Source organism: Mobula birostris, chromosome 14 (assembly GCF_030028105.1).
Source record: "Mobula birostris isolate sMobBir1 chromosome 14, sMobBir1.hap1, whole genome shotgun sequence".
Taxonomy (NCBI): domain Eukaryota; kingdom Metazoa; phylum Chordata; class Chondrichthyes; order Myliobatiformes; family Myliobatidae; genus Mobula; species Mobula birostris.
This window is the reverse complement of record NC_092383.1, coordinates 80,701,434-80,729,401: the sequence shown is the minus strand read 5'-3', so window position 1 is coordinate 80,729,401 and position 27,968 is coordinate 80,701,434. Positions and strand designations below refer to the sequence as shown.

The window sequence follows — 27,968 nt, the reverse complement described above, 5'->3', positions numbered from 1 at the left end:
CTTCCCCAGGGCACCACTGCTCAATACAAGAGGACATGGCTTTAAGGTAAGGGGTGGGAAGTTCAAGGGGGATATTAGAGGAAGGTTTTTTACTCAGAGAGTGGTTGGTGCGTGGAATGCACTGCCTGAGTCAGTGGTGGAGGCAGATACACTCGTGAAGTTAAGAGACTACTAGACAGGTATATAGGGGAATTTAAGGTGGGGGCTTATATGGGAGGCAGGGTTTGAGGGTCGGCACAACACTGTGGGCCGAAGGGCCTGTACTGTGCTGTACTTTTCTCTTCTATTCTATTCTATTATCTAAGGTTTAAAGCCGGTTTTTTTTTACATGCAAAGGATGGTCTTTTCCGCAAACAGCAATTGTTATTGGGCTAATTTAGAATTTTAAATTTAAGGCTGACAGATTCTTGTTAACCAGCTTGGGAAGGGAGTTAGGACAGAGATAGTGTGGGATTGCAATCTCATTGAGTAGCGCTCCATTGGTCTACGCCCGTTCCTGCGGACTTCGCGTCTGAATGAAAACACTACCGCGGGCGGTGCAGAGGTTCGTTGACAGTACTGTACCAGTTCGTCAGCGTCCAGGGGCGAACTCATTACCTTGTGATTTGCAAGCAACCGCGGTCAACACCTGACGTCGTGAAACATTCCCTTCCCCTTGAATGATTCCACTTCCTCTCTGTAACTTATTCACCCATTCTTTAAGACAGGGAGAGAGAGAGAGAGAGAAAGAAACATTAACCATTGCCCTAGAGTTTAACCGAACTTGCTAACATTTTATGGGGGGGTGGGGGAGATGCCTGAAGAAACGTTGAACTCTTGCTCAATATCTCCCTGAGAATCCCATTGAGGAATTGCCTCCCCCGGGATGGTCAACTATTAATAAAACAGCTCTCCCGGAGAGGGGGCGTGTTGCTTTGCAAATGATTCGGCGCAAAGTTTATCCCGGATGATGGTGTGGGGAAAGAGTTAATTACCTGTTGAAGGAAGCGTATATAAGACGCAGTGGCCGCACACTCGGAACCTCCTGTATCTGCGTTTGTGTGCTTTAAGAGGTAGTGGTTGGGGCTTGTGAAGAGACTCGTGCAGAACTTGTAAGCTCGAAACTTTCTAACCGAGGACTGCAACCTCAGCCGGAGTTGGTTCAGCGCTGTCTCCGAGATGTTCGAAGATCGTCGTTGGGGTCTCTTTAAGCGTAACCTGCAACCCACCATCACTCTCTGGAGCGCTTTCTGCTCTTTTGGGCTGTGCATGGCTTTCCTGGGACCAACGCTACTGGACCTCCGCTGCCAGACCCATTCCAGCCTCAAACAGATCACCTGGGTTTTCTTCGCCCAGAACTTCTGCGTCCTCGTTGGAACCATCATTGGCGGGGTCTTCAAGAAAACGTGAGGCGTTTACAGATTTTCGCGTTGCTCACACGCTTTCATACGTTTCTCAGTAACTCCGCAGTGCCTTTTCTCTCTGTTATTGTGCAGTCCGTCTTCTTGCCATTTCAATGCCGTGTTATAAGTCAAACTAACCCCTGATTCCGTTGGATTCCAATCTCACTTGGATTTTCACCAGAATTTTAGTTTTGCTTGCGGTTACAATTTGCCTTTTTGTGAAGCGCAGGGTTTAAAGTTTTGAAGAATTACAGTAACTGAATCAAGGCAAGCATCCCTGTTTTGGACGAGCGTACTACTGGGATCACACCATGTAATCTAGTCATTTTTACAAAAAGAAATCTGCAGTACCGTGAGGCTGATAGAATACAATCAGCAAGATGGTATGGTGTGGCTGTTAAAGTTAAAATGTCTTTGTAGCGAGAAAAGAAAGACTTGCATTTATGTACCGCGACTCTTTCAGAAACTTTAAAAGGAGCTTTACGGCCAACGGGGTCCTCTTGAGCTGAGGTCAGCATTGTGATGTAGAAAAGAAAGTTCCCACAGACAATTGCACAGTGACTAGAGGTTTTATTTTTGAAAAGTTAATTGAGGAATAAATATTCAGTGACACATCAGGACAAATATTGGCCAGGCTCCTGGGAACAGCTCCACTCCCAAACTCTGGAATAGTGCCTGGTGTGGGACTGAGAGCTAGGCAGTGATCTGTTTCTCTTTGGATACTGTTGGAGCTAATCTTCCCCCATAACATTATGCGATTTTATTTTCTACTGGTTGAGATCTTTTACATCCTACGGGGTGATTAGACAGGGACAGGGTGTGACAGGGCAAAAGAGGCAACTCCTCCCAGTGCAACACTGTCTCAGTACCACACTGGGGTCTTATCCTTGAGGATCGACTCAAGTGCATGGACTCAGGAGTTGGAGACCTAATGTCTGTGAGTCTGCTGGAGGCCCCGAGGCAACCTTGGGTTGGAGACTGTCTGTGTGTGGGTGAGTGGGAGGGAAGAAAGATACTGTTGTTGTTATTTTGTCTCTGTTCTGTTGCTTGTGGTATTCTGCTCAACATAGTGGGCATCCTATGTTGGTGCCAGAATATGTGGTGACTCCTGCGAGCTGGGTTGTATTGGTTGTTTATGCAACGGAAACATTCTACAGTTTTGTTTCATTGTACATGTGATAAATAAATGTATCTGAATGGGATGGGGGGGGGTGGGGGAGAAACTTTTCAACACTGACACCAGAGTCAACCAAGCTGAGGTGAACATCTTGTCTGACTAAGGACACTTTCACAATGATGGCCACTGTGGCTAACATGGACTTGTTGGGCTGAAGGGCCTGTATTTGTGCTGTGTTGCTCCATGACACACACACACACACACACACACACACACACACACACACACACACACACACACACACACACACACACTTTCTCTCCCTCTCCCTGAGTGCAGTATATTTTAGAGTTCCATCAATGAACATGGACAATGCAAATTCTCCCTTGGGTTAGCTAACTGTCCGGAGCCCACAAAATTGGCTATTTCCTGGAAAGACAATTCAACTCTTAAATTCATATTTTCTGGAATTCCCTTTTACTTTACTTTTCAAAAATAGCTAAAATTCCAGATCCCATTTTTAAGTTGACAATGCTAGCTTTAAGTAGATGCATCCATTTAGTTCTTATCCCAGTGTTAGTAAAATATTGAGGCTTTCTTTTAGCTTGAGGTTTCTGTTTTACTTAGGTTATGTAAATATTTCTATATCATTAGTTGTGGGAAGGAATGAACAGTGGAAAAAAATTCTAAATGGCATCAAATAGGCTGACAGAGAGAGAAGACACATAGAAACAAAGAGATAATTGCAGCAAGTCCGTAGATCATGAAATACAAGGGTGCCCTTGGATTTAGTGAGGACTGTGCTGATTTTACACTGAGCTTCTTAATCAGCTCAGTGCTTTGTTTGTTTGTTTTATTTATTTGTTGAAATACAGCGCAGAATAGGGAGCCGTGCTGCCCGGAAATCCCTTGATTATAATCCTTGCCTAATCACGGCACAATTTACAATAACCAATTAACCTACCAACTGGTATATCTTTGGATTGTGGGAAGAAACCTGAGCACTCAGAGGAAACCTACGCGGTCACCGGGAGATGGTACAAACTCCTTACGGGCAGTGGTGGGAATTGAACCCAGGTCGCTTGTACTGTAAAGCTTGGTGCTAACCACTATGCTACCATGCTGCCCCAAGAACATGTAGAACAATACAATACAGGCCTTTTGGCCCATAGTCTTATGGCGACCTTTTATTCTACTCAATCTAATCAATCAATCAATCTTTTTCTATCATCTGTGTGCCAATCTAAGAGTTGCTGACAACCTTACTCATGTATTTTTCCAGTTGTCTTTCTGAAGTTGCTTTCGGCCACCATCATACTTTCGGGTGGTATTTTGCCAATTCTTTATAGCTCAGTGCATTAAAGGACAGTTGCAGAGGCACAGCTAGTAGGAGCTGCTGCCTCACAGCACTGATGGCCTGGGTTCAGTCCTGACCTCACTGTGGAGTTTGTGCATCTTCTCTGTGATGGCTGGGGTTTCCTTTGGTTATCTCCCCCTGATGAGATCACACTCAGAAAGGAGGACCAACATCTCATACTCTGCCTGGGTGGTCTGATGGCATGAACGTTGATTTCTGTAGCTTCCATTAATTTTACACCCTTCCCCCTTCTCTCTTTTTCCATTCCCTATTTTGGTCACCCTCTCACCCTTTCTGTTCTCCTCACTTCCCTCTGGTGCCCCTCCTCCTATTTCTTTCATGGTCTGTTGTCCTCCCCTATCAGATTCCTTCAACCCTTTAGCTCTTCCATCTATCACCTCCCAGCTTCTTACTTCATCCCCACTTACCCACCTTCCCCTTCACCTAGTCTCACCTATCACTGCCAGCTTGTACTCCTTCCCCTCACCCCCACCTTCATATTCTGGCATCTTCCCCCTTCATTTCCAATCCTAATGAAGGGTCAAATGTTTGTTCCTCTCTTTAGATGCTGTCTGACCTGCTGAGTTGCTCTAGCATTTTGTGTGTGTTGCTCAAGATTTCCAGCATTTGCAGGATCTCTTGGGTTTGTGTTGTAGAAACGTAGAAATCTACAGCACATTACAGGCCCTTCAGCCCACAATCCTGGCAGACCATATACAGTAACCTACTCTAGAAACTGCCTAGAATTTCCCTTTCACGTAGCCCTTTATTTTTCTAAGCTATCTAAGAGTCTCCTAAAAGACTATATTGTATCAGCCTCTACCACCCTCGCTGGCAATGCATTGCACACCCCAGGCACTCTCTTTGTGGAAAAACTTACTTCTGACAACCCCCTTGTACCTACTTTCAAGCATCTTAAAACTATGCCCCCTCGTGTTAGCCATTTCAGCCCCGGGGAAAAAGCCTCTGGCTATCCACATGATCAATGCCCCTCATCATCTTGTACACCTGTATCAGGTCACCTCTCAGCATCTGTCGCTCCAAGGAGAAAAGGCCAAGTTCACTAAATCTATTCTCATAAGGGTGCTCTTAAATCCAGACAACATCCCTGTAAATCTCTTCTGCAGTCTCTATAGTATCCACATCTTATAGTATTCCTGTAATGAGGTGACCAAAACTGAACACAGTACTCCAAGTGGAGTCTAACTATGGTGTTGTATAGTAAGTTAGTAGGTTAGTTGGGAACTGTACATTTTCCTTGCTGTGCATATGTGGTGAAATCTTGTATTAGAAGATAGGATTAAGTTCCTAGCGTGACAATGGAATCCACAATCTTCTAACACAGATCTAAGCAGGGGTTCCCAACCCGTGGTCCATGGATTCTTTGGTTAATGGTGAGGGTTCATGGCATTTAAAAGAAAAAGATTGGGAACCCCTGGCTAGAGAGAATACAAATGAGGTGTAACTAATGCAGTTGATGCCTTCAAATGTGGGGAAAAAAATGGTTCCCAGTTTAGAATATAACTTGTTCTGGGCTAGTAAATCTCTCGGGGCCCTAATTACTTTCAATGTAAAGAAAAATATTCCCAGTATCAGTCCAGAATATAACTTCCAATAGCAAATAAACCCCTCATCCTAAATTAATATAAGTTAATTAATCTATTCTTAGTTACTGACTGCCTGTTACACCACTGGCATTTCGGGCGGCAATGAAGATCCTCCATCTCTGTCTGTCAATAGCATCGCACACAGATATGGGAGGATTCTTCTTGCTGTTTCTGTAACAATTTTTTTTTAACCATGCAGGGTTGTTGGCCCTGAGCTGAACCCCCAAACCTGGAGGACCAGTGGACCACTCTGAGTCTGCCCTCTACCCTTTGACCTGTTCGGCATGGGTAACGCTGCCAAGAGCCAAAGCCCAAGGCCCTGACTCTAGCCAACATAGATCTCTGGGTCATTGGGGCACGCGAGCCTCCGAAGCCTACGACAAGGTTGTGGTCTTCTTGGAGGTGATCCTTTCCTATAACCATGTTAAACAATTATAAGTATTCCCCTCCCTGCTACTGCATCGTTTTCTAGTAAAGCTATTGCTCCCATCTGAGAAGAAAATGTAGGCAAATTTCTGAAAAACAAATTCTTACTATTAGGCAAACATTTGAGGACGCTTTATGAATTGACTATTCTGTCAAGATCAAGATTGTTAAATAGAACCAAGCTATCAAGGTAAAATAGGAAGCTGTGTGTGATGGTCTAAAGCAGGGAAAGCAACTTTATTAATTTGGGAGTTCAAGGCAACCTTTGAATTATAAAGTAATGAATGGCAAGAGCATCCTATAATGTGCCAGCATCAGTGCTAAACAATGACTTTTTCTTTCTTTTTCTCCAAAGAAGTGAGTCTTACATAGAAAATGTCAAATCATTACTGGAAATTTAAATAATGTTGACTTTCAAAGGCATGGCAGAAGCAGAACGAGTGAAACGTAACCACGGTTCACTGAACCAAGGACAAGAGCAAAGAAAGACTGACTTGTATTTCTCTAGCATATAGTTTTCAGAACAACCCTTAGTGATTTACAAGCAGTCCAGCACATTTGAAATGTTACTGTAGTTGTTGTAGCAGCAAGTTTGTGAACAGTAAGTTTCTACAAATGGCAATATGCTAAGGACATGGTTGTAGAATTTGCTTTACAAAAATGTGGTTTAATGGGTAAATGTGAACAAGGACTTAAGAGTGTGTGTGTGTGTGTGTATATATATATATATATATTGGATTGCAATAGCAATGATAATTTAAGAAAGGGCTTTCTACCTAACAATATAGGAGAAGGAGGGACTTTAACCATATGTTCTGCCAATCATTGGGATCGCATCTGAAATGGCCGCCTTCACTTAACTGCTTTACCTGATCTTTGCTTTGGCCATTATCCATAACTTTTCAAGGAGGATGAGAGGTGACTTGACAGAGATAAAAGGAGGCAAAAATTGTGAAGATAGTTAGAGACTTTCTCCCAAGGAGGAAAGGCTGACATGAGGGGGCATAATTTTAAGGTGATTGGAGGTAGGGTTTTTAGAGAGTGGTGAGTGCATGGAACACCCTGCCAGGGGGGTGGTGGTAGAGGCAGATAGATTAGGGACATTTAAGAAATTCTTAAACAGGCACGTGGATGATAGAAAAATGGAGGACTACATAGGAGGAAATGTTCTAGTACGTTAAAAGGTTGTCATAAAATCATGGGCTGAAGGGCCTGTACTGTGCTGTACTATTCTATGTTCTGACTACCCTGTGCAGGGATGGTACGGCAGTACAGTAGGTATTGTAACACTTTTACAGTGCCAGTGACACGAGCTCAATTCTGCCGCGGTCTGAAAGGAGTCTGAATGTTCTCTTCGTAGCTGCCTGTGTTTTCTCCTGGTGCTCCAGTTCCCCCTTGTGTTCCAAATATATATGGGTTACAGATATGGCTTATAAGTTGGTCACATGGGTGTAATTGGGTGGCGTGAGCTTGTTGGGCCAGAATTCACGGTTACTGAGCTGTACCTCCAAATAAATAAAAATTAGATAAAGCAGCCATTCTCCCTCGCCAGCAGAGCACATGAAGTGTACACCATGTATAAAATGTACTGTAGTTACTCACCATTTTGTTCCAACAGAGTCTTGCAAGCCCACAACCTCTACCGTAAGAATGACAATGGTACCAGGAGCACGGCCCACTGGCAAGATCCCCTCCAAGTCAAATACTCCCAATTTGGAGATGCATAGACAGTCCTTCAATGCAACTGGGTATACCCTGAAAACGCTGTCCCCAGCAGTACTGTGAATAGCGTTACTGGCAATGGCAGCCTAGCACCACCTTGTATAGAGTGGTTTGGGAGGGATAAAATGAAAGAGTTCCAGTTTCAAATGCTCATTCCTGCACTGTTGGCTTCCATGCCTTCAGTTTCTTGGGCTCTCAACACTTTCCTCTCTAGTACCTCCACCTCATTTTCTTCTGTTTTAAAAAAAAAAACTCTTGAATCTCACCTCTTTTGAGCGCTTCTCCTAACATCACTCCATGACTCAGACCCAGACTCATATTTATCAGATGCACATTAAAGCGTACAGTGAAATTCGTTGAAACTAACACAATCTAAGGATGTGCTGGGGGCAGCTTGAAAACATCACCACACATTCCCATTCCAACATCGCATGCCCACAATATTCAGCAGAACAACACAACAGCAACGAAACAAAACCAGCAGCAAAGCAAGCCTCTTTCCTAACCATTAGATCTCTCAATCAGGCATGCCTTGAACAGGCCACCGCCAGGCCTCTAACCTACAGTCCCGGCCCATGTGGTATATTGTCAAATGTATTGCATAATATTTCTGCAGTGTGTGTCTTTCACAATGATGGAAGCCCAGTTTAGACTTGTATTAGTTAAAAACTCTGATTTAGATTTACTACATACAGCACCAGCATAGCATACCCATAATCCTCAGTAGAACAACACAGAGTGTACCAAGCAACAACAGTGAAACAAGCCCTGTTTCTCCCTCCCTCTCACCCACTGATCCACACACATGCACAATCCTCTAACCCCAGGACAGGTCATCTTCAGCTTCCAGCAGGTATGTGCATTCGCCGGCACTAGGCCCTAACTTTCCCAACGGACTTGCAGAGATCTGCAAACCCAGGCTTCGGCCACTGGGCTGTGACTGGACTTCCGATTGGCCTCTCAAAGATGTTGAGTTGTTTTCTGCAGAATGATGTATGTTCATGGTGATGTTTGGAAGCCAAATCACGTTTCTATTTGACTCCTGATTATAGCAGCACATGGAGTTCTGGTTAATGCTGATGAGGATAGGATTACATTATGATTATGTGGGAGGTTGCTCTGAGTATTGTGTGACTTTAGGAAACCTATAGTGTATAGTATGGAAAACTGTAACAAAGAAGTCAATGGTTTTCAGTCCATTTCCCCACTTGTGTTGACATTAAAACATTGTTTAAATGAAGTGAATTGTATCCATAGACCCAAGGCCATTTATCAGACTTATTGCATTTTCTACACTTCATATATTTTCTTTTGGACTTTTAAAGACTCATTTTTGGAGAATATGGATTATTGCATAGAACATAGTCTTCACAAAGCAATCCTGAAAGAGGAAAATGATTGACTGTCAACTCATTCACTTTCAGATTCAGTCTTAGTGAATAAAAGGTGTTAATAGCAAGTGAGGAGAATCAAAGTGTTGGTTGATTGGTTGTATAAAGCATTGATTAACCAATTTCCCCAGGGATCAATAAAGTATGACTATGATTAAGCTGCATGGAGTATGGTGCGCAGTTCTGGCCACACCATTGGAAGGACATGCTTGCACTAGAGATGGTGTAGGAGAGGTTCACAAAGATTTAACCTGGATTGGAGGGCTTGGGTTATCAGGAGAGGCTCAGTCCGTTTTCACTGGAGCAAAGGAGGATGAGAGATGACACAATAATAAATAATGTAAGGCATAAATAGTGTCTGTTTCCCATGGTCAAGCTGTTTAAAACATAGGTTTAAGGTGAGAGGGAGGATGATTAAAAGTGATCTGAGGAGGAAATTTTACTCAGAGAATTTTGGTGTCTGGTGTTTGGTACCTGCTGGAGGAGTTGATGAAGGCAAAAACAGTAAAGCTGCATTTAAGACCTATTGTATCTGGACAGGTTCTTGAATGAGGAAGGCAAAGGTGGATATGGAATTAATGCAGACAAATGGGAGTAAAGTAGATCGACATGATTGGCCAAACATCCTGTTTCTGAGCGTACAACTTGATCGTCTATAACCTTGTTCTCAGAGTTACCACATCTTCAACCTTCCCATATCTCTGGAGGTTGCTATGACCTCTGAGTGACCATGACAACAGGATGGCCATAGTGCCAATGCAATTGTATATCCACAGTTACTGTGACCACACAATGACCCTGACCTTAGGGCAACCATGAGTCAAAAATCACTGCAACCCCAAAACGGTCATAACTCCAGAGTAACACACACACTAGATGCTGGGGGAACTCATCAGGCCAGGCAGCATTTAGGAAAAGAGTACAGTCGACGTTTCGGGCTGAAACCCTTCGGAAAAGTTCTGGGTTTCGGTCCTAAACATCGACTGTACTCTTTTCCACAGATGCTGCCTGGCCTGCTGAATTCATCCAGCATTTTGTGTGTGTTGCTTGGATTTCCAGCGCCTGCAGGTTTTCTCTTGTTTATGACTCCAGAGTAGCCATGATTTCTAGCTACGGGTGTAAGTGCTGCAGACACAACGAAAACATTATTTTAAAGAACCCAGCAATAGGAATGGTTCTCTCAGTCATTCAGGAGAAGGTGCAGTAGGAAAGTTAAATTGGATAGGCTGAGTGATTTGACAGGACCCTGCATCAGGACTGAAAGTGTAGAGGGAAGATGGCCAATACAGATACAAACATTATCTGTACCCCTCATAATGTTTTATACCTCCACTACACCAATAATTTCCCTGAGACCCACCCATTGGGGTCAGATGTGCCAATGGCTTCCATTCAGAATATTGCTGCTGCCCAGGTTGGGACCTGGCCGGACTCGAACTCAGGAACACCTGCCTCAAAGTACACCACCAGCCGGCCCCACTCATCTGTACGCAATGTGAAAAGCTTCTCTCCCTCCCGCTGAGTTGATCCAAGTGCCAGCCAGTCAAGCTAGCAGCAAGTTTGCAACCTGCCTCCTTTCTTCCTTTATTGACTCAAGGTTGTTCAACCAGTTCTTTGCAGGAAGCTTAGTGATTTGGCCACAGCAATAACACAACTCGCTTTCATAAAGCAGCACTACTAACATTTCTTGGGCTCACCCTCAGGATTGAAGGTGACTTGCTTCCAATCTAGTGCTGTGGGTTCTGAAGTGGCCAATGGGGTCTCTTTGGAACCCAGTAGTATTGTCATTGGTAGGACTGAAATGGGAACACAGGAGACTGAACAAGGCTATAGATTGGGTAAAGGCTTTCTCCACTGAGCAACGCACACAAAATGCTGGAAGAACTCAGCAGTTCATGAAGCATCTATGGAATTGAATAAATTTGAGCTGAGACCCTCCTTTGGGGCTGAAAAGGAAGGGGAAAGACTCCAAAATAAAAAGGTGAGGGAAAGGGATGGAGGATTAGCTAGGAGGAGATGGGTGAAGCCAGGTGGGTGGGAAAGGAGAGGGCTGGAAAAGAAGGAATCTGATAGGAGTGGAGAGTGGACCATGGGAGTAAGGGAAGAAGGTGGGGCACCAGGAGAAGGTGATAGTCAGATGAGGAGAACAGGTAACAGTCCAGAATAGAAGAACAAAGAACAGGGAAGGGGGGAGGAATATTTCTGCCCAAAATGTCAACTATTCATTTCTATAGGACCTGCTGAGTTCCTCCAGTATCTGTGTCTGTTGCTCTAGATTTCCAGCATCTGCAGAATCTCTTGTGTTTATGATTTTTCCACTGAGGTTGGGTGATGTCATGGATTTCGGCTGAAAGGTGAAATATTTAAGGGGGAACCTGAGGGGAAGCTCCTTCACTGAGAGGGTGGTGCGAGTGTGGAATGAGCTGTCAGTAAAAATGGTGAATAGGAGCTCAGTTTCAACATTTAGGTGCACGTGGATGAGAAGGGTATGGAGGGCTATGGTCCATGTGTGAATTAATGGGAATAGGCAGAATAACAGTCTGACATGGACTGGGTCAGCTGTTCCTGTGCTGTAGAGCTCTATGACTCTATGGAGATGCTGTTATCCGGAGCAATAAAAAAATCAACCAATCTGCTGCAGGAACTTAATGGGTCAAGTAATATCTGTGAAGGCAAAGGCATGGTTAACATTTCGAGTCAAGGCCCTGCATCAGGACTGAAAGTGTAGAGGGAAGATGGCCAGTACAGATACATAACTGTGGGTAATGGGATTAAATAGTTTGCTCCTTTTTAGGGAATCCAAATGGCCAGTGTGAGGTGAATAAAGGAAAGGTACATTTCTCCCGCTAGCGGACGATTTCCCTCCACGCCTCTCTGACGTAGTGGGGAACTGCGTACGAGGCAAGTTACAGCAGTGGTTTGCCACTGCCTTTTGCTGGGTGAGTTTCCAAAGAGATCACCAGCTCGTAACCCAGCGCGGGTGGAAAGCGTGCAGGGGAGCCAGCTGGATTCGAACTCTAGACCTTTCGTCCTGAAGTCCGGAACTGATGCCACTACGTCACCAGCTGGGTCTGTGAGGTGAATATTTGTGCTAAATTCCCTGTAAATCTTGGTAGCTTGATGCTAAATTTGGTTGCAAAGTACGTATTCATAGAAGGTTAAATACTTGGCCAAAACAATGGAGTTACAATCAACCATTACTCTGCCTCAAGAACAAGAGAAGCACATTGGTTTAAGTGAAGGCAAGGAAGGATGACGGATGAGGATAATACCTAACATCAGAAATAAGGAATAAATAGATTTATCAGTTATTGCATGCAACTTAAAGGGCAGCTTACTGGTGAGTGTCAGTTGGGGAAAAGTAATTTCAAATTCAATAGGACATATAACGTTTCGAAGAATTTGCAACATATGCCCAACTGGTCTCCACAACAAAATCTTAATATTCTTACCTCATGTTTATCTAGCTTTTCCTTAAATGTATGTATGATAAATCTTATCTCATGACAGTGAGTTTCATACACATTGATTACTCTTCAGTGAAGGATTGCAAAGTTCAAAGTAAATTTATTATCTAAGTACATAAATGCCAGCAAATACTACCCTGAGATTCAGCTGCTTGTAGGCATGCACAGTAAAACAAAGAAATACAAGAGAATCAATGAAAAACTATACACAGAGACTGACAAGCAACTAATGTGCAAAAGACAAACTGTGCAAGTACAATAATAGTAAACAATACTGAGGTGACAATGGAGAAGAAGTTTTATCTTTAATCTGTTCCTGTTCCTGAAAATGCTTAGTGCACGGTAGGAGTGATTGTGCTCACATCTACTTGGACTTTCTCTTAATAGAGATTGATATTTTCTCATTTTCTAGGGATACGGCTACATTTATTTCCAAGTCCACCTTGTGCCACCTTACCATCAATGCGGCTGGCAATACTGAGCAAAGAAGGCAATGAACTCTTTGCTATTGATCAATGGCTGAATGGTTAGCAGCAAGTAGAAATTCATCTGTGATTTTGTTGAACACATTGAACAAGAATTGTAAACTGGGGTTCAATAGCAGGTGTTCAGAATTGTACCACAAGATGCCTAATCAATATCTTGTCATTAGCAGAGTGAATATTGGCAATTGAAGGAAAAGTTTGAGACCTATAGTTTGCATAGACAGACACAGGAATATCACAAGCACAAAAGATTCTACAGATGCTGGTAATCTAGAGTAACACACACAAGATGCTGTAATTACAGAAACTGAGCTATCTTTAGTTTTATCCCTCAAACAGTTACAATTTACTCCGCTCCTTTCCAAAAGGTACTGTCTCTCATTAGGATACAAGAGGTTGGAGACCTGCCCTACAGTTGGAGTACTGTTTGTTTAGGATGGTGGTGAACATTGGTAGCTCGGGCTGAGGTGTTTGATGTTACGGTGTTTGCTGAGCTTGGCAATTAACTTGCAGATGCTTCATCACCAGTTGAGGTGATACACTCAATGCACAGTTGTTGGTGTTTGTCTCTGGGAGTGCTTGCATTTATGTAACCCCCACATTCCCTTGCCTCAGCCCTGATTGGCTACCCCTTTGGTTGACCTTCAATTCTATTGGCTCACGTTTCTTTGGCTTTTGGGGGTTTGCAGATGGTGTCTATTTCAATATGTTTTTATATGGTTCTCTTCTGATAACTCTGTAAATGAGCATATCGAAATAGATACCGTCTACGAATCCCTAAGATCCAAAGCAATGTAAGCCAATAGAATTCAAAGGCCAACTGAAAGGGTAGCCAATCAGGACCAAGGCAAGCAAATGGGGAGGGGGGGGCTATGCACACACGAGAACACTGCAACATCAAAGCACTGTTTGTATGTGGTTAAGAAGGAGAAAAGAGGCTTGGTTTGCTTACTGTTTTGTTGCTTATTGTGTCCTTTTATTTTCTTTCTGCCGAGCATTGTGGGAATGCTGTGTTGGATCTCCAGTATGTGGCGACACTTCCGAGCCAGCCCGAGCATATCCCTAGGTTGTGTTGGTCATTAATGCAGATGATGTATTTCACTGTGTTTTAATGTACATGTGTTAAGTAAACCTGAAGTAACAGGAACCAACTAATCAGAGGTTAAGCCAATTACTCCGCAAATGTGTATGTCCCATTCCCACCACCTCTGTTAGATCAGAACATTACTGTCTTCTATTGGTAAATTTTGTTTCATGTTCATATAAGTATTTACTGTAAAACAAAAGTCGTTAAGCTTATCACATCCACGTCAGCACTTGCCCACCTTGTGAATAAATAGTCTGAGATAAATTCCCCTTTTCACTTTCAGCAATAACTTCTCAATCATTCCTATCTCCAATTTAACCTTGAATGTTATTATTGTTTTCATCTCTCTCAGATCCCTTCATGACTTCACCCTTTCCCCAACTTTGAAATTTCCTGAGGCCTTAAAGCCCCTAAGGGGCTTTCTATCCTGGCCTCTGACACATCCTGTGCCTTTTTTAGTCATTGATGCATCTACCTTCAGTCAAGTAGACTTTACACTCTTCCCTTACTTAATCTCTCAGACTTCCCTCCCTTTCCTTCATAGATATTGCTTAAATGCTTTCTTCTTGGACAAGCATTTACACATCAACCCTAATGACTTATCTGTATTTTAGCTTGCTGAAGCCTCTTAGGAATAGTCATAGTCATACTTTATTGATCCTGGGGGAAATTGGTTTTCATTACAGTTGCACCATAAATAATTGAATAGTAATAAAACCATAAATAGTTAAATAGTAATATGTAAATTATGCCAGGAAATAAGTCCAGGACCAGCCTATTGGCTCAGGGTGTCTGACCCTCCAAGGGAGGAGTTGTAAAGTTTGATGGCCACAGGCAGGAATGACTTCCTATGACGCTCTGTGTTGCATCTCGGTGGAATGAGTCTCTGGCTGAATGTACTCCTGTGCCCAACCAGTACATTATGTGTAGTGGATGGGAGACATTGTCCAAGATGGCATGCAACTTGGACAGCATCCTCTTTTCAGACACCACCATTGGAGAGTCCAGTTCCATCCCCACAACATCACTGGCCTTACGAATGAGTTTGTTGATTCTGTTGGTGTCTGCTACCCTCAGCCTGCTGCCCTAGCACACAACAGCAAATATGATCGCACTGGCCACCACAGACTCGTAGAACATCCTCAGCATCGTCTGGCAGATGTTAAGGGACCTCAGTCTCCTCAGGAAATAGAGACGGCTCTGACCCTTCTTGTAGACAGCCTCAGTGTTCTTTGACCAGTCCAGTTTATTGTCAATTCGTATCCCCAGGTATTTGTTATCCTCCACCATGTTCACACTGACCCCCTGGATGGAAACAGGGGTCACTGGTACCTTAGCTCTCCTCGGGTCTACCACCAGCTCCTTAGTCTTTTTCACATTAAGTTGCAGATAATTCTGCTCACAGCATGTCTCAATTTCCTACCGTAGCCCTGTACTCAGCCTCATCTCCCTTGTTGATGCATCCAACTATGGTGGAATCATCAGAAAACTTCTGAAGATGACAAGACTCTGTGCAGTAGTTGAAGTCCGAGGTGTAAATGGTGAAGAGAAAGGGAGACAAGACAGTATCTTTGCACTACATAAATGCAAGTGTTTGTTGTAGTTACAACTAAACTTAAGACCGTTTAGTCAGCATCTTAACTTCCTATTTATTTATTGAGATGCAGCCCAGCGTAGGCCCTTCTGGCATTTCCAGACACATCGCCCGGCAATCCCACAGTTCAATCCTAGCCTAATGACAGGACAGTTTACAATGGCCAATTTATCTACTGACTGGTACGTCTTTGGAATGTGGGAGGGAACCAGAGTAAGCTTGTATAGTCACAGGGAGAACGTACAAACTCCTTACAGGCAGTGGCAAGAATTGAACCTGGGTTGCTGGTACTGTAGATCATTGTGCTAACCACTAGCTATTTCTGCTCAATCCATTGTCAACCTTCAATGCTCTGACTGGGATTCCCAGAGTATCTCCTCTTGCCAGATGCATCCTGTACCAATTATTGCATTGCTTAGAGCCGGATTCCTCTCTCACATGCAAAGTTAATGTCACTTTGTTTCAATCCATACGCATTCCAGGCCAGCTTAGTCTGTTGTGGGAGTAGAATAGAGGCCAATTCTGAATTATGTTTGTTTGTCTCATTCTCAGTCAGACAATTTCTTCCCTCACCCCCACGTCCCCACCGTGAAAACTTAACTAAATATAACATATCCTTCAATTGTCCTTTAGGTGATGTGTGTGCAGTTCCCAGCTGATAGTGGACTTATTTTTGATTGTTGATTTAACTGCACATGACTTAACAAATAAAGTAATAATGTGTTTTCCATTGTATTGAATATAACCTGTGTTGCTGTTAAAATTCTTGACGTAGAAATGTCACTTGAAACTATGAATACGTTTTTTTTTAAAAACCCTGGATAAATCCTGTTGAATGAAGTAATTGTTCACTTTAATGAGTCACTGTTGTGAATTTCAATGAAGGTTTTAACAATAGCATGTTTTTTTAATGATTTTTGTTCTTTGTGAATCCTTCTGAGCCAACAATCTCTTGTGAAATTATGATTCCAAATTATTGAGGGATGTATGTATTGGCTGGGGTGGGGAGCAGGGCTGGATGGAAAATCTAGACAAAAAAAGGGTTTACTCCCCACTAGGGTCTTGAGCACTTCATCCATGCAAATTTCTCCATGTCAGTTGAAAACAGAATCAGATTTATTACCACTGGCTTGGGTGACATTTGTTGTTTTGCAGTACAGTACAAAGACGTGAAGTTGCTGTACATTGCAAAAAAGAGGAATAACAAAGTGGTGTTCATGGATTTGTGGTGTTTGGAAATCTGATGGCGGTTGGGGGAGAAAGCTGTTTCTGGATCATTGAGTGCGGGTCTTCAGGCTCCTGCACCATCTCCCTATGGCAACACAAAGAGAATGACTTGGATGGTTAGGGGTGCTTTTGGTGATGCACTTGAAGCACTGCCACTTGTCATTGTGAGGGAGTGCTACACTAATGGAGATGGTTTTCCTGACATGACATTAAATCAAGGTCATGACTGCCCTCCTTATTGGATGTAAATGGTTCCATAACACTACTTCATGGAAGGGAGGTGGATTTCTGCCAGATGTTCTTGCCAATATCTATCATCCAAGTAAAATTTTTAACTAAGACTTCAGCACACTGATGCTTCAGGGATCTTGCTGTGTGTAGGCTCAAGTTTATTGTCATTCAATCATACACATGTAGAAAACTGAATGAAACAATGTTCCTCCGGGACCAAGTTGAAAATCACAGTACATATATCACATACAGGACATAAAATAATATTAACAGATAAAAATGTATTCTGCAGATATTCAAGTTGATAAAGTGCATATATGACATATAGTTAAATGTACAACAGTACTGTTACTGGCGCTGTCATAAATAATGTGTACTGGGTGTTCAAAAGTCTCATAGCCTGGGGGAAGAAGCTATTACCAGCATAATAGTTCTTGTACTGCGTTTTAAAAATGCTGTATCAGTTGGAATATAAATAATTTGGAATATCTCATGTCACAACAGTAGAAAATACTTCAAAAAGCATACCTTGGCTGGGAAGCAATCTGAGCCAGCCCTAAGCAAGCGATAGCACAGTAACGTAGTGGTTAGCACAATGCTTTACAGTACCAGTGACCTACGATCAATTCCTGCCACTACCTGTGAGGAGTTTATACGTTCTCCCCGTGACTGCGCGTGTTTTCTCTGGATGTTCCAATTTCCTCCCACAGTCCAAAGACATGCCGGTTGGTAGGTTAATTGGTCATTGTAAATTTTCCCATGATTAGGCTGGGGTTAACCTGGGGTTTCTTGGGCATCAGGGCTCGAAGAACTGGAAGGGCTTACTCCATGCTGTATCTCAATAAATAAAGAAAGAAATGCAACCTCTATCTCTTAAATGATGTTCACAACCTGTCAAACTCTTTAAAACTTACCATGCCCTGGAGTGAAAGAGGCTGAAGGATGACTAGAGAAGGTAATAGTTAAAATATTTCATCTCATGATAGCAATATATATAAAAAAAAAAGAAGCGACAGGTTTGTGGTGAGCGGTAACAGCTTTGAAGAGGATTTCCAGAAGTTTTTTTTTTGTACAGGGAGAGATTGACATCTGGAGCACGCTACCAGCAGAAGTAGTGCAGTTACTACATTTTTAGACGGAGACTCGGTTCGATATGGTGTGGAAGGAATGGATGTAATACAGGCAAATGGGATGTATGTAGATGGGCTAAAAGGCTGGGGACTTGATGGGCTGAAGGTCCTGTTTCTGTGCTGTATAACTCTGGAAATTTTGTGTAAAGTGGGATGGTGGAGTGGGGCGATTGTCCATTACTTTACCAGCAATATGATGACAGTGGTGCCACTTTCTAATCTCTTCATACTTGTACAAGAGCTGAAGAGGAAATCCCCTAGAATCCCCATCTCCTTTCTGTCTGTATTGTCAGCCTGCCCCTACTCCTCGAGTATGTGTGCCCTTTACTGTTTGTTCCATTGCCAAATGTTTTGTATAAATACACAGCCTGTGAGACTAACCAATATCTAACTAGCTTGGGCACTGTAACAAAAGGGGAATAATCAGTTTGCTTCCCAGCTGAGATAGTGCAGCATGAGAGCTTGTTATCCCTTGTATTCTATAATAGAGGCAAAGATTTGCATGCCCATGGACACTTTAAAAGTAATGAATCATCCCAAGAAACTTCACAGGAAAATTTCTGGACTAAACATGGCCTGAGTTGTTGGGTATGGCAACCGAATATCAAGGAGGTGAACTTTAATAACTGGCACTGAAATGTTCCACACCCTATGGACTGACTTGGAAAAGAGTAAACAGTCAATGTTTTGGGCTGAGACCCTTCATCAGGAATAGAAAGGAAAGGGAGAAGTCAGAATGAGAAGGTTGGGGGAAGGGAGGAAGAAGTATGAAGTGATGTGTGAAACCGGGGGAGGGGGTGGGGTGAAGTAAAGAGCTGGGAAGTTGATTGGTGTAAGAGATAAAGGGTTGGAGAGAAGGGGGGATCTGAATGGAGAGGACAGAAGACCATGGAAGGGGAAGAGCACTAGAAAGAGGTGATGGGCAGGTAAGAGAAGGCGTGAGAGAAAGACGAGAATAGCAAAGGAGATGGGGTGGGGGCAATTACCGGAAGTTTGACAAATCAATGTTCATGCCATCAGGTTGGAGGCTATCCGGATGCAATATAAGATGTTGCTCTTCTACTTCATCACGGCAGTAGAAGAGGTGATAGGCTGACATGTCGGAATGGGAAGTACAATTGAAGTGGGGGGGCCACCGGGAAATCCCTTTTTTTGTTCTGTCTGGCAGGTGGAGCAAAGGTGCTCAACGAAGCAGTCTCCCAATCTACATTGGGCCTCACCAATATATAGGATGGCATGAAGGTGCTCGACGAGGCAGTCTAATCTGATCTTCTACCCTTTCCCTTTCTTCCATGATGTTCTGTCCTCTCCTATCAGATTCCCCCTTCTCCAGCTCTTTCACCAATCAACTTCCCAGCTCTTTACTTCAACCCCTCCCTCTCTCCCAGTTTCATCTGTCACCTGCCACCTTGTACTTCTTCCTCCCATCCCCCCCACCTTCTTAATCTGATTTCTCCCCTTCCTTTCTATTCCTGATGAAGAGTCTTAGCCCGAAATGTTGACTATTTACTCTTTTCCATGGATGCCACCTGACCTGCTGAGTTTCTACTATATTTTGTGTGTGTTACTTTGGATTTCCAGCATCTGCAGATTTTCTCGAGTCAATGGATCCACTTTCAAGGGTTGTCCACCTCATGTTCCCGATATTTATTGCTTATTTGTTATTGTTCTTTTCTTTTTGTATTTGCATAGTTTGTTCTCTTTTGCACGTTGTTTGTTTGTCTGTCTTGTTATGTGCAGTCTTTCATTGATTCTATTGTGTTTCTTTGTATTTTCTGTGAGTGCCACAAGAAAATAAATCTCAGGGTTGTATATGGTGACATGTACATACCTTGATGATAAATTTACTTGGAACCTTGAACTCCTTGAACTTAAGAGGCTGAAAGTTGGAAGGGTTTAGTGTGAAGACATTGAGTATGTCTATTCTAGAATTGTAAAATTAGGCCAGACTTTAAGATTTGAGTTAAAAGTCTTAGGTTCAAGCTTATTGACATTCAACCCCCATATACTGTATGTATACCACCAAATGAAACGACGTTCCTCCAGACCAAGGTGCACAATACCGTGCATACAGTATATCTCACACACAACACATGAAGAAATATTTCCACAAGTAAACTAACAAATAATAAAATACATTACAGAAGATTGACGTAGCATATGGTGCAATTACAACACAAGTTTAGAAAGTAAACAGTGCAATGCTGTTGGCACTTCATGCGTGAAGAAACCTGGATGGTGGCTGTTTGCCATCCTAACAGGCCTTGTCTTTGTCCTTGTCCTTTTCCTGATGCTTCATTTTCCCCCCCCCCCCAACTTATTCCTCACTCTGACCTTTTACCTCTTCTCACCTGCCTATCACTTCCCTCTGGGTCCTCTCCTTCTCTTTCTCCTATGGTCTACTCTCCTATCAGATTTCTTCTCCAGCCTTTGACCTTTCCCACCCACCTGGCTTCACCTATCACCTTCCAGCTAGTCATTTCCCTCCCCCACCTTTTCATTCTGCAATCTTTTCCCCCTTCCTTCTCAGTTCTGAAGAAAAGTCTTAGCCTGAAACTTCAACTGTTTATTCAATACCATAGATGCTGCCTGACCTGCTGAGTTCCTCCAGTATTCTGTGTGTATGGCTCTGGCTTTCCAGCATCTGCAGATGTTCTTGTGTTTTTGCCCTTGTCCTAATTCCCCAAACCTCCTGCCATTAGGCAGGAGGTCATGGGGATTGTTGGACAGAAGGGAGGGATCCATGACAATGCTAAGGACCCTGAATATGTTGCATTCCTGATAAATACGTCAGATGGGTGAAAAGCTTTTCTTTGAAGACTCTCCAGTCAGGGTATTCCATACGCGAGTATCTCAAGGTAGTGTAAAAGGAAATAAACCTGAGAATGCAGAATACTATGTTACATTGCAGAGATGGAGGTAGATTGAAAGATCAAGGGTTCAGATTTTAGTTTCAGATGTCCGGTCACAACAGTAGAATAGAAGCTGACCTCGAACCTGGTGGTAAATTTTCTCAAGCTTTTGTCTTTTGCCCAGTGGAGGAAGTTGGAAAGAAGAGAGAATGACTAAATCTGTGGTAATCCTGTTAGCTTTCCAAGTCAGTACTTTATACTTACTTTATACTTCTATTGTCGCCAAACAATTGATACTAGAGCGTACAATCATCACAGCGATATTTGATTCTGCTCTTCATGCTCCCTGGAGTACAAATCGATAGTAAATATTAAAAATTTAAATTATAAATCATAAATAGAAAAGGGAAAGTAAGGTAGTGCAAAAAAACCGAGAGGCAGGTCTGGATATTTGGAGGGTATGGCCCGGATCTGGGTCAGGATCCGTTCAGCAGTCTTAACACAGTTGGAAAGAAGCTGCTCCCAAATCTGGCCATATGAGTCTTCAAGCTCCTGAGCCTTCTCCCGGAGGGAAGAGGGACAACAAGTGTATTGGCTGGGTGGGTCGTGTCCTTGATTAAAGTGTAGACAGAGTCTATGGATGGGAGACTGGCTTGTATGATAGTCTCTTTACTGAAGGGGTTTATTGGTATTGGTTTATTAATACTACTGGTTTATTATTGTCACATGTACCAATTTACAGTGAGAAGCTGGTTTTGCATAGTGCTTATACAGATCAAATAATTACACAGTATATTGAGGAGAATAAAGTTAAGCAATAAAATAACAATGCAGAATAAAGTACAGTGCTGGTAAATGATGTGGAAGATCACAATGAAGTACTCTCAGTGAATAGAACTCAGTGTGGTCTTCTGCTGCTGTGGCCCATTCACTTCAAGGTTCGACGTGCTGTGCATTCAGAGATGCTCTTCTGAACACCACTGTTGTAAAGTGTGGTTAATTGATTTACTGTCACCTTTCTGTCAGATTTAACCAGTCTGGCCATCCTCCTCTGACCTCTCATTAACAAAGCATTTTGGCCCAGAACTTCCGCTCACTGGATTTTTTTTTTCTGGTTTTCAGACCATTCACTGTAAACTTTAGAGACTGAAAATCAATGAGGTCAACAGTTTCTGAGATCCTCAAACCACCCCATCTGGCATCATCAGTCATTCAACAGTCAAAGTCCCATAGATCACATTTCTTTCCCATTCTGATGTTTGGTCTGAACAATAACTGAACCTCTTAACTATGTCTGCATGCTTTTATGCATTGAGTTACTGCCATGTGAAGTATAGGCATTGTTTTAACATATTGTAGCTATTTTGAATTGTAGAAGTATACTGCCTATTATCACCATTTCAAGCGGTGGATTGCCCTCCAACTAAGTAGAAAATATTTCCAGCTAACAAAGCAGATTAATAGCAGTTATTATTTTAAAATTTTTGTTGTCTTGTTTCTTTAAGCAGGTATTATTCTGAGGAGTAAACTTTTTATGGAGGTTATAAATCTACAAAGGATTTCCAAAATACAAGTGCAATACTTACAAACTAGAAAAACATACTGACGAAGTTTAGACCAAGTCATCTGTCACAGAAAAAATGCTTTGGAAGGCGATCACTCTTGGGTGAGACTGAGGATTCTGTGTCTTCTCTGTGATTCCTAAAAGAGAATGTTTGGGATGGAGGGATCCTTGATTATGTTGGCTATTTTCCTGAGGCAGCAGGAAGTATAGACAGTCAGTAGAGGGGAGACTTGTTTGCATGATCATAACTTGGCTGTTGGCTGTGTTCACAACCCTGTGCAATTTCTTGCGGTCTTGGTCAGAGTAGTTGACATAACCAAGAGAGGAAACAAGTCAACTCAATCCTGAAGTACTGTCTGAGAAGGAGAAGCAGCTATGGTTGACCTCACTCATGGTTCACATAATATTTTATCGATAACTTCTGAACAATTTCATCCTAAGCAACATTTGCCTATAGTGTGCCAAAATGTATTCAAGTATAGACTGTGACTTGTACGAATTATTAAATTACAAATTTTACATGTATCTGACTCTCATTTTTTTTTTTTTTGAATCACTGAAGTCAGCAATAAGTGTATTTGCTGGTGGAATGTTTATTTAACAGCCCCTTTGTTTGGTGGGGAAGGCAGAGGAGAGTCTTACTTTGCCCAGTCAGCAGTTATAGTTCGTCCCTTGTCATACCTGTATTAATCAGGATTTACAATTGTCTTCTCCAGGTTCTCCTGTTCGCTGAGTGCGCTGTTTGTCTCCACTCTGCTGATATCAGCTGTCTTCTCCATCATCCCCTTCTGCAGCAATGTAATCATCCTTGCCTTTGTCCTGGCAGTGGCCGGGTTGGCCATGGGCTGCATAGACACCATTGCTAACCTGCAACTGGTCCGGATCTACCAGAAGGATTCGCCTATCTTCCTACAGGTTGGCAGACATGTTGAGACGTATTTTTGATTCTATATTGGCCTTCATTGTAAATGGTTTAGTGTCCAGGAGCACGATGTCTTACTAGAATTATACAGGGCCTGATGAAACCATAACTGACATACTGTATAGGCACCAGAGACTGCTGATGTTGTACTCTGGAGGAACTTGGTGGGTCAAGCAACATTCATAGGCCCTTTATTTGGACTGAAAGAAAGAATAAATTGCTAGTGTAAAAAGGAGAAGGCAAATTCCTCCAGTGCTTTGTGTAGTAGTCAAGTACGATGTTCTTCTAAGGGATTGTCTCTTGCTGGGTCCTCAGATGACAGTAGATTCCTGGGATTGTATGAGGAGAGGCTGGCTCATCGAGGCCTGTATTTACCCAAGGTTTGGAAAAACAAGAGAGCTCATTAAAAGGTTCAAAAACCTTTCAGGGCTTTAGGAGTCCTGAACCAGGGATCACTGTGTTAGGAAGTTGGGGAGGACACTTGGGAATGAATGTGGATAAAACTTCTTCATCAACATAGAACACAGAACATTACAACACAGTTACTGGCTCTTCGGCACACAGTGTTGTGCTGAGATGTAACCTATTCTAAGATCAATCTAACCCTCCCTTCCTACATAGACGTCCATTTTTGTGACATCAATGCACCCATCTAAGAGTTCCTTTAAACTAATTCTTAAATTGTTCATGGTGAGTCTGGGGTATTCTCATATCTTAGACTGGAAACTATGGCTAAGTGCGTTCAGAAAGTTAGATAGGTTTCTATACACCAAAGGCATCAAGGGGATATGATGGTAGAGCAGGGGTTAGGAGGGATTCAGCAACAGCATAGAACACTACAGCACAGTACAGGCCCTTCAGCCCACAATGTTGTGCTGACCCTTAAACCTTGCCTCCCATGTAACCCCCACCTTAAATTCTTCCATATATCTGTCTGGTAGTCTCTTAAGTTTCACTAGTGTATCTGCCTCCGCCGCTGACTCAGGCAGTGCATTCCACGCACCAACCACTCTGAGTTTTTGAGAAAAAAAAAGGATCAGCTATGATCATACTCAATACTGGAGCAGAGCAAGTTTGAGGGGCCAAATGGCCCATGCTTCCTCCTGTTTTTTTTTTCTACATGCCATTCACTTCCAGTCTGAGCTGCAGAAAATGAATAGCTGGATATCAGACAATAAGTATACAGGAGGAGGGACTGGTTAGTCCATCAAAATTTCTCTATTATTTCATTGACTTTCTACCACTTTCCCAGTCACATGCAATAACTCGGCACGGAGTGTAGTGGCTAGCACAACACTTCACAGTCTCGGCGATCCGGTTTCAATTCCCGCCACTACCTTTAAGGAGTTCGTATGTTCTCCCCATGACATAGAAACATAGAAACATAGAAAATAGGTGCAGGAGTAGGCCATTCGGCCCTTCAAGCCTGCACCGCCATTTATTATGATCATGGCTGATCATCCAACTCCGAACCCCGCCCCAGCCTTCCCTCCATGCCACCTGATCCCCGTTCCCACAAGGGCCATACCTAACTCCCTCTTAAATATAGCCAATGAACTGGCCTCAACTGTTTCCTGTGGCAGAGAATTCCACAGATTCACCACTCTCTGTGTGAAGAAGTTTTTCCTAATCTCGGTCCTAAAAGGCTTCCCCTTTATCCTCAAACTGTGGCCCCTTGTTCTGGACTTCCCCAACATCGGGAACAATCTTCCTGCATCTAGCCTGTCCAATCTCTTTAGGATTTTATACGTTTCAATCAGATCCCCCCTTAATCTTCTAAATTCCAACGAGTACAAGCCCAGTTCATCCAGTCTTTCTTCATATGAAAGTCCTGCCATCCCAGGAATCAATCTGGTGAACCTTCTTTGTACTCCCTCTATGGAAAGGATGTCTTTCCTCAGATTAGGGGACCAAAACTGCACACAATACTCCAGGTGTGGTCTCACCAAGGCTTTGTACAACTGCAGTAGTACCTCCCTGCTCCTGTACTCGAATCCTCTCGCTATAAATGCCAGCATACCATTCGCCTTTTTCACCGCCTGCTGTACCTGCATGCCCACTTTCAATGACTGGTGTATAATGACACCCAGGTCTTGTTGCACCTCCCCTTTTCCTAATCGGCCACCATTCAGATAATAATCTGTTTTCCTATTTTTGCCACCAAAGTGGATATCTTCACATTTATCCACATTAAATTGCATCTGCCATGAATTTGCCCACTCACCCAACCTATCCAAGTCACTCTGCATCCTCTTAGCATCCTCCTCACAGCTAACACTGCCACCCAGCTTCGTGTCATCCGCAAACTTGGAGATGCTGCATTTAATTCCCTCATCCAAGTCATTAATATATATTGTAAACAACTGGGGTCCCAGCACTGAGCCTTGTGGTACCCCACTAGTCACCGCCTGCCATTCTGAAAAGGTCCCGTTTATTCCCACTCTTTGCTTCCTGTCTGCTAACCAATTCTCCCTCCACATCAATACCTTACCCGCAATACCGTGTGCTTTAAGTTTGCACACTAATCTCCTGTGTGGGACCTTCTTCTTTGGAATTGATACTATCCCTAATTTCTCTTGTCAGCCACAGGTGCACTACCTTCCTTGATTTATTCTTTTGCCAAACTGGGATGAACAATTGTTGTAGTTCATCCATGCAACCTTTAAATGCTTGCCATTGCATATCCACCGTCAATCCTTTAAGTGTCATTTGCCAGTCTATCTTAGCTAATTCACGTCTCATACCTTCAAAGTTATCCCTCTTTAAGTTCAGAACCTTTGTTTCTGAATTAACTATGTCACTCTCCATCTTAATGAAGAATTCCACCATATTATGGTCACTCTTACCCAAGGGGCCTCTCACGACAAGATTGCTAATTAACCGTTCCTCATTGCTCAAAACCCAGTCCAGAATAGCCTGCTCTCTAGTTGGTTCCTCAACATGTTGGTTCAAAAAACCATCCCGCATACATTCCAAGAAATCCTCTTCCTCAGCACCTTTACCAATTTGGTTCACCCAATCTACATGTAGATTGAAGTCACCCATTATAACTGCTGTTCCTTTATTGCACACATTTCTAATTTCCTGTTTAATACCATCTCTGACCTCACTACTACTGTTAGGTGGCCTGTACACAACTCCCACCAGCGTCTTCTGCCCCTTAGTGTTACGCAGCTCTACCCATATCGATTCCACATCTTCCCGGCTTATGTCCTTCCTTTCTATTGCGTTAATCTCTTCTTTAACCAGCAACGCCACCCCACCTCCCCTTCCTTCATGTCTATCCCTCCTGAATATTGAATATCCCTGAACGTTGAGCTCCCATCCTTGGTCACCCTGGAGCCATGTCTCTGTGATCCCAACTATATCATAATCATTAATAACAATCTGCACTTTCAATTCATCCACCTTATTACGAATGCTCCTTGCATTGACACACAAAGCCTTCAAGCGCTCTTTTACAACTCTCTTAGCCCTTATACAATTATGTTGAAAAGTGGCCCTTTTTAATGCTTGCCCTGGATTTGTTGGCCTGCCACTTTCACTTTTCTCCTTAGTACTATGTGACCATGTGAGTTTTCTCTTAGTGCTTTCGTTTCCTTCCACAGTCCAAAGATTTACTGGTTGGTAGGTTAATTGTTCATTGTAAATTGTTCCGTGATCAGGCTCAGATTAAATCTGGAACAGCTCGAAGTCCTATTCTGTGCTGTATCTCAATAAAAAAAGTAAATAAATGAACACTGCATTTTTATCCCCCTGTAACAGAGAATTCCAAAGGCTCACAACACTCTGAGGAAAGATGTTTCTCCTTCCATCAATCATAAATTATTGACACAAACCACACCTTTCGAAGACATTGACAGTTCCTACTTCGGGGAGCTAACTTCTCAGCATCTTCCCTATAAAATTTTCCCATGTTTTGAAAAGATTAGTGTTCACTTGGATTCCAGAGAATGTGGGTGCCTTGCACTCAAGATCTCCTAATGGAATAACCCTCTTGTCCCAACAATCTATCACGAATTTCAGTTGCACCCCATTTAAAGAAAGTGTCCATTCCCAGCGCAAGAAGACAAATATGTGCAATGCAGTCCAAGTTTACCAGCCGTGTTATGGCATATTTGGGTGTATTACATGATGCTCTGAAATGTTCAAGTTCAGTGTGTATGGGCTATGTAGAGATGTGAGGCAAACTTCGATTGTTTTCTCTGGAGCGTCGAAGGGGTGTCCAAAGATGGGAACACACAAGGGCATTGGCTTAAGGCAAGAAGGAAGCTTAAAGGAGAAAGGTTTTTTTTTAATTTACAAGGGGCATAAATTTTAGATGATTGGCAGAAATTGTTTAGTGTGGATGTCAGAGGTAATTTTTTTTTTAAATTTATTTATTGAGATACAGTGCAGAACAGGCCC

At 42.8% G+C, this 27,968-nt stretch overlaps 1 protein-coding gene across 2 annotated transcripts in view; it reads left to right on the top strand.

Moving 5' to 3' along the window:
* The first annotated feature begins 938 nt into the window (after window positions 1-938).
* mfsd4aa (major facilitator superfamily domain containing 4Aa) overlaps window positions 939-27,968 on the top strand; it is a 78,436-nt gene continuing 51,406 nt past the window's right edge. Inside the window, exons 1-2 of one of the 2 annotated variants that reach the window (XM_072278742.1) lie at window positions 939-1,385; window positions 23,356-23,554. In XM_072278742.1, coding sequence (XP_072134843.1) covers window positions 1,159-1,385; window positions 23,356-23,554 — 426 coding nt within the window. In that variant the 5' untranslated portion in view covers window positions 939-1,158. Of the gene's footprint in view, window positions 1,386-22,623; window positions 22,742-23,355; window positions 23,555-27,968 lie in introns of those variants that run through there. The other variant, XM_072278743.1, reaches the window with a different exon arrangement.